General features: G+C 33.0%; 1 protein-coding gene across 1 annotated transcript in view; it reads left to right on the forward strand.

The window, feature by feature from the left end:
* The window catches only part of LOC117107558, a gene marked incomplete at its 3' end in the record, with an annotated part of 13,903 nt that extends 10,288 nt beyond the window's left edge, over window positions 1-3,615 (forward strand). Inside the window, exons 4-5 of the mRNA XM_033249259.1 lie at window positions 2,906-2,945; window positions 3,301-3,615. Coding sequence (XP_033105150.1) covers window positions 2,906-2,945; window positions 3,301-3,615 — 355 coding nt within the window. The remainder of the gene's footprint in view (window positions 1-2,905; window positions 2,946-3,300) is intronic.
* Window positions 3,616-5,672: the final 2,057 nt, after the last annotated feature.

Genomic DNA, 5,672 nt, shown 5'->3' on the forward strand with positions numbered 1-5,672 from the left:
TTTAATTTTTTATAAGTAAGTTATTACTAAGTTAGCAATTTTTATTTACTTTAGTGTGGGCATATTTTGTCATCCCTTTTCCATTTTTTTTATTTATTTGATACCGTAACTTGTTCTTATTGAATGTTTTTATTTAATTTGGAAATAAATTTGTATTAATTGATTGGATTCTTATTGTTTGATTGCTTGATTAAACTTACCTTCGAGCATAAAATAAATTAATAAAATCGCCCATATACGGCCTAGTACGTATGTATTGTTCGGTAACCAGGCACAGGGTGGAGCTATGCACACTGTGGTTTGACTGCACTAGTTTAAATTGGTATTGGCATGGACATTTGATACTCTTAATTTGACTCACAAATATTACATTTTCATAATATGGCTTATATGCTTATTATATTTCTTGTAAGGAAACATCTGATTGCAGTTAATTTAATTCAATTGAATAAAAAAATCATTATTCTACAAGTTCAATCAGTAATATCTCTTACTAATTATATTTAACAGTCGGTACAGTTTGTGATCGATCAGTGTTCCATAACCATAATACGATTAATATTATGTTGTCGCATTAAGTTTACTTTGCGTGAAACAGATCCGTGTATAATTGACCCAGGCGTACTTGTCCTCACCTTTAAAACCAACAACAGCTGTACTCCTTGGTTACTTTGTGTTTAAGTTCCCAACATGCGAGTTTTATAAATGTATTCTCTTCCTGCTACTAAACAGTTAGTTGACGGTTATTGGCAAGATGTATTCTCTAGTTGTAGTCAAATTTGTAAAATGGAATTGAACAAGGTAAGATAACTAACTTGACAACTTAGGTTCTTTTAATGTAGTAGTGTATGGGCATAATACTTGCATGATTTTGTCAAAGTAGGAAAGATCAGATAGTAGGCTTTATAGCATGCCTGGCACCAACAAACGAGTCCGACAATAATAGTTTGAAACAATTAGCAAATCTGGTTGAGAATGTCTTTCCCAAACAACGTAAAGCAGAATCCAAAGGCACATTAGTAGTCGAAATCGCAGTAAATGCTCGCACCATAAGCTACGGTTAAAAAAATGTGCATAAAATGCACGTAGGCAGCGCGGGAATGCGATGTTGAAAGCGTAGAAAACTTTGAATTCCTGATCAAATGCATACAAAAGAGCCAGCTTCTATAGCAACATGGTCGTATATACTGTATAATAATACTAATAAAAAAAACTGCTTCAGTTTTGTTGCTGGACCAACAGACAGTATAAATGGTTGCATGTATTTCCATTTTTTCTCTTTGGCTAAATTGTCCACGTTTATGCCAATCTGCAAAAACACAAGAAATGATAAATGGGTCATTCCATGCCAATTCAACAAATTTTCAGAAAATCTTGGTTGGGTAGGCCTCCGTCTCAGATTTTCTTGAAACTTGGTTATGATGCACTAACATGTCTAACGAACAAACCTAAAAATTGACTTGCCAATTTCTAAGCCGTTTAGAAGTTACGGCCATTTGGAATTTCTGGGTCATACCCCTTTTTAGCTCTCAATGACATTTGTAAAGTTGCATTTTCAGTTAGCCATATCTTCAAATAGAATAAAATAATTAAATGAAAATTGATATTTAGACTAAGTTTTGGCTGTAGAACAGGGATATGACATGACTTTTGGTGGTACACCGGACCCCGTGATATGTCACTCTTTTGGAGTGAAAACCGTTTCACTCTAAGTGAAGAGTGACATTTTCACTCTTTACAATAAGAGAGTGCATTACGTAGGGTCTGTTCGCTACACATCAACACATCATGAACATAAAATTGAAAAGCTGTTAAGGTAATTATTATCAAATATCATATTGTTGTTACGAGACACTACAATACCTCGATATAACCCCTATTATAAATACCTTCGAGACCCGTTAATAGGTGTAGAAGTCCTACCCCTATTCAGGGGACACCAAAGCGTGAAATTCTACCCTTATTGTGGGTGTTGGTCTAATGTTTTCAAAATTATAAAATTTTATTTTTATTGACCTAAAAATGAGTTACATTAGAATTATAACTAATTTATATTAATAATTTGCAATGCAAAATGCATTTGAATGTGAAATCAGCAGTAATGTAGACCTAGTTAAAACTAAAATAGTTAATATATTATGTTCCCATGTGAATGCGAATTTAATGACCAAATATTCTTTTTTTAAATATTGAGCTTTCTATTGGATGCATATAGCATGAATAGAGTAACGTGCACATTATGATATAGATTAGAATCCTATATGAAAGCACACACAGAAAAGGAAATCCCCATGGTGAGGGGTAAATTAGACAATAGTGCTTGGAGTAGGCCTAGTGATGCTCACACTAAGGATTCAGGGGAAACATTCTGGTTTGATGTGAAGTTTCTTGCTCAAAACGTGTCAACATATAAATTTGAAAGATATTTTGTTTTAGACTGGTGTAGTTTTTGCGATATTGAACAATGAAAACAAGTTAAGTATCACCCTACTACGGGTTGCATATGCATCGATTTTACCATATGGCACACCCGGACAGTGGGTAAGTGGAACGGGTACCATTTCAGTGAGTTTGTATGTTCACGAAATATCGAAATGTTAACCCCAAAAGTGATTCGATTTAAAACAATAATTTAATTTTTCCCTTATATTGTCTATGTGGTCTGGCAATAAGACACTCATCTTGGTAGCGGAAGGTTGCAGGTTCGAGTTCCGAGAACCCTTTTTTTATTCGAACACTGTTGTTATATCTCTTTTAATGTTACTACGCCTAAGCATAGAGAAATCTGTTCTATTTTCTCTATGGCCTAAGTAAGCTGTCACATACAGTATATAAAGTGAACTTTATATGATTAATTTATATTTTATTTAAATAGTGGAGTAGAATAATCTTTTTTTTTTAACAGATCGTTATTGGCACACTTCTACTTTTGAAGCAATTGTTTGGTAAGATTCTAATATATTATATATTATTTTATCAACCTTTAACTTTTGAAATTGGCGTTTCAGAGGATCTCAAATACAAAGCATTGGCCTAAGTGTCGATGATCTCGCAGTACTGTATATCTGTATACAGTCATTAGATTAAACGGCCAGCCATTGGTAGAGTTAAATAAAAACAATCGTCGTGGTATTTACCAAAACGAATTTATGTACTGCTAATACAAACGAGATTCTTCAAAAGTACTTTCTTTTAATTCTGACAATTATTGGTATTGACAATTATTGGTATCTGTAACTTGTTATGTTTGGTTTTATAATTTATTGTTTATATAATAGCAACCGCATATTATTTTTTTAGGTATAATTGCTGAACAGGTGGATGTAATTGACTTTGTAGGTTACACAAATTATGCGGCAGTCAAATCAAATAAAGACTGTGACATTATCAATGCAGTTATTCATCCTGACATATCTGAAGAATTATATATTGGCATAGCACTGTCCCCATTGTATGGGACCCGCTACGATGAGACGCCGGAAGCTAGAACGGAATTCACAGAGGAAAACAGAGCAGAAACAATTGCAAGTACACTTTTCCCTTCAAATACTAAGGCCTGGTATAAGGATGAGGCAGATTCGTACAATTCGTTTCGAATTAGAATAGACAAACACTGTGATATCTGTCTCTTATACACATCTAGATGTGTATAAGAGACAGGTTTAATGTTACTCCCTTTGGGGAGTAAAAATATGAGAGTAAATATTACTCCAGAAAAGGAGTCGTTCTGTACCTTTTTTATTAACTCCACTTTTGGAGTTAAATTGACTCCTTGAAATTAACAGTGTATATATATAATTTTAAGGCAAATGGGATAATCCCATGAAAACAGCAAACGACCACATAATGAAAAGGTATTTAAAATTTAAACGAATACATATCTCTTCTTGATTAAGTTAATTTATGTCCAGAGAATGGCTACCGTGTATTTACAAAATGTGTTATACTTATATTAAGTCAGATTTTTCCCTATTCTCCTTAATTACGATTTCTTTTTGTGTTGTTTTGATTTTGTTGGTTTAAATTATTTTGATTGTTATAGTTTTACTGTGGATGCACCATTGATGTGATGTGTACCACTGTTAAAACAAGCTTTTTCCGAATAAATATTTTTATTATTTAAATATTTACATACAATACGCTCGAAACACTCTATTATAATACAGGTAACGCAATAGGGTGAAAGTCATTTAACTCAAATTCCTCCATGCTCGGAAGGACGTGCTTCTTAGCGACAGGTACAATAAATGAAGATTTTCAACAAACATAGATAATGTCCATAGATAATTGAAACAAATTACTAAAAGAGATAGAAAGTTGGCTTGTAAAATGCAAATCTTAGCACTAATTCTATCAGGTATATACGGATCCGTCTGCAGATATTGGGATTCCTTCCAGTGGATGCTTAGTTTATTTTGTCATTCTGATCGGATTTTCTCTACTGTTCCGTTTTAATTTTAAATAGTTTTGCATTATGTGGCCGTTTGCTGTTTCATGGGTTTTCCCATTTGCCTTTTAAAATTTATATATTATTAAAGAATCTCTATTGAGATCCAGCGGGTCGCCACTGATGCGTGGTAGAGATTGCATCTTTAGATCTCTGATCTTGTTCACATATTCACGGACTAGTGCTGTCTCGTAAGAATTTCGTAGGACGCGTTAAGAATGACAAAATATTCTCTGTATCTACTGGAACCGAGCCACATAGCTTGTATGCCACTATTTGCATTTACACCTGGGCTGTGTATATGTATTGCCTTGGTTTGGCTCTGTAATCATTAGTGGTCGTGGGACTAGTTTGGGCCCTACCAAAGCTTGTCGAACGTTTCGTTTGGGCCTATACCCTAGCTGCACTGATGAGGCCTGGAAGGCTGAAACGGATCCGTCTGCAGATATGGGGATTCCTTCCAGTGGATGCTTAGTTTATTTTGTCATTCTGATCGGATTTTCTCTACTGTTCCGTTTTAATTTTAAATAAACACACTTTTACTGGTCTAACCAGGAATCAACAGACTTTAAATGATGCTTATGGTAATGATAAATCATAATGATAAAATGACCAAGAAAAATCCATTTTGTACTGTAGATCTTAGATTAATATTTATTACCTTTGCATTCACAATTATATGATATTATAATAACATATTTATACAAATGAATGCCAAGTGCTGAAACTACAAAGTTAATATACTGGAGTTTTATAATAATATATTCACTGAAGTCGACTGTTAATAAAAAATATACTGTATATTTCTTGCACTAGATATTATAAGAAAACAACTACAATTAATAATTAAGTTTAGTTTTCAACTCATGTTTTAACCTCAGTGATACTTACAGTAAAATTAAGCATCAAGAACATTGAGAATTTAATTTGATAAAGAGATGTGTCACTATTATAGAGAGGTAACACGACAAAGCCTTTATGATGATGAGCTGAATATAGCAATGAAGAAACATTGTACAGTAATAGGATTTTATACATAACCTGTATTAGTACAGTAAAACAAAGGTTCCAGTTATTTTTTTTCCTTCAAATGCACATTACTAAAGATAAAATTATTAAGCAAAACCTGAAAAGACTGCTTCATTGAATTGCTACTATCTTATACTAAATATCACTCACACCATAATATTATTAATAACAAAACAATAATATTAATAAAATATAT

This window comes from Anneissia japonica, unplaced genomic scaffold (genome assembly GCF_011630105.1).
Source record: "Anneissia japonica isolate Jap-2015-1 unplaced genomic scaffold, ASM1163010v1 scaffold287722_len911783_cov160, whole genome shotgun sequence".
Lineage (NCBI taxonomy): Eukaryota > Metazoa > Echinodermata > Crinoidea > Comatulida > Comatulidae > Anneissia > Anneissia japonica.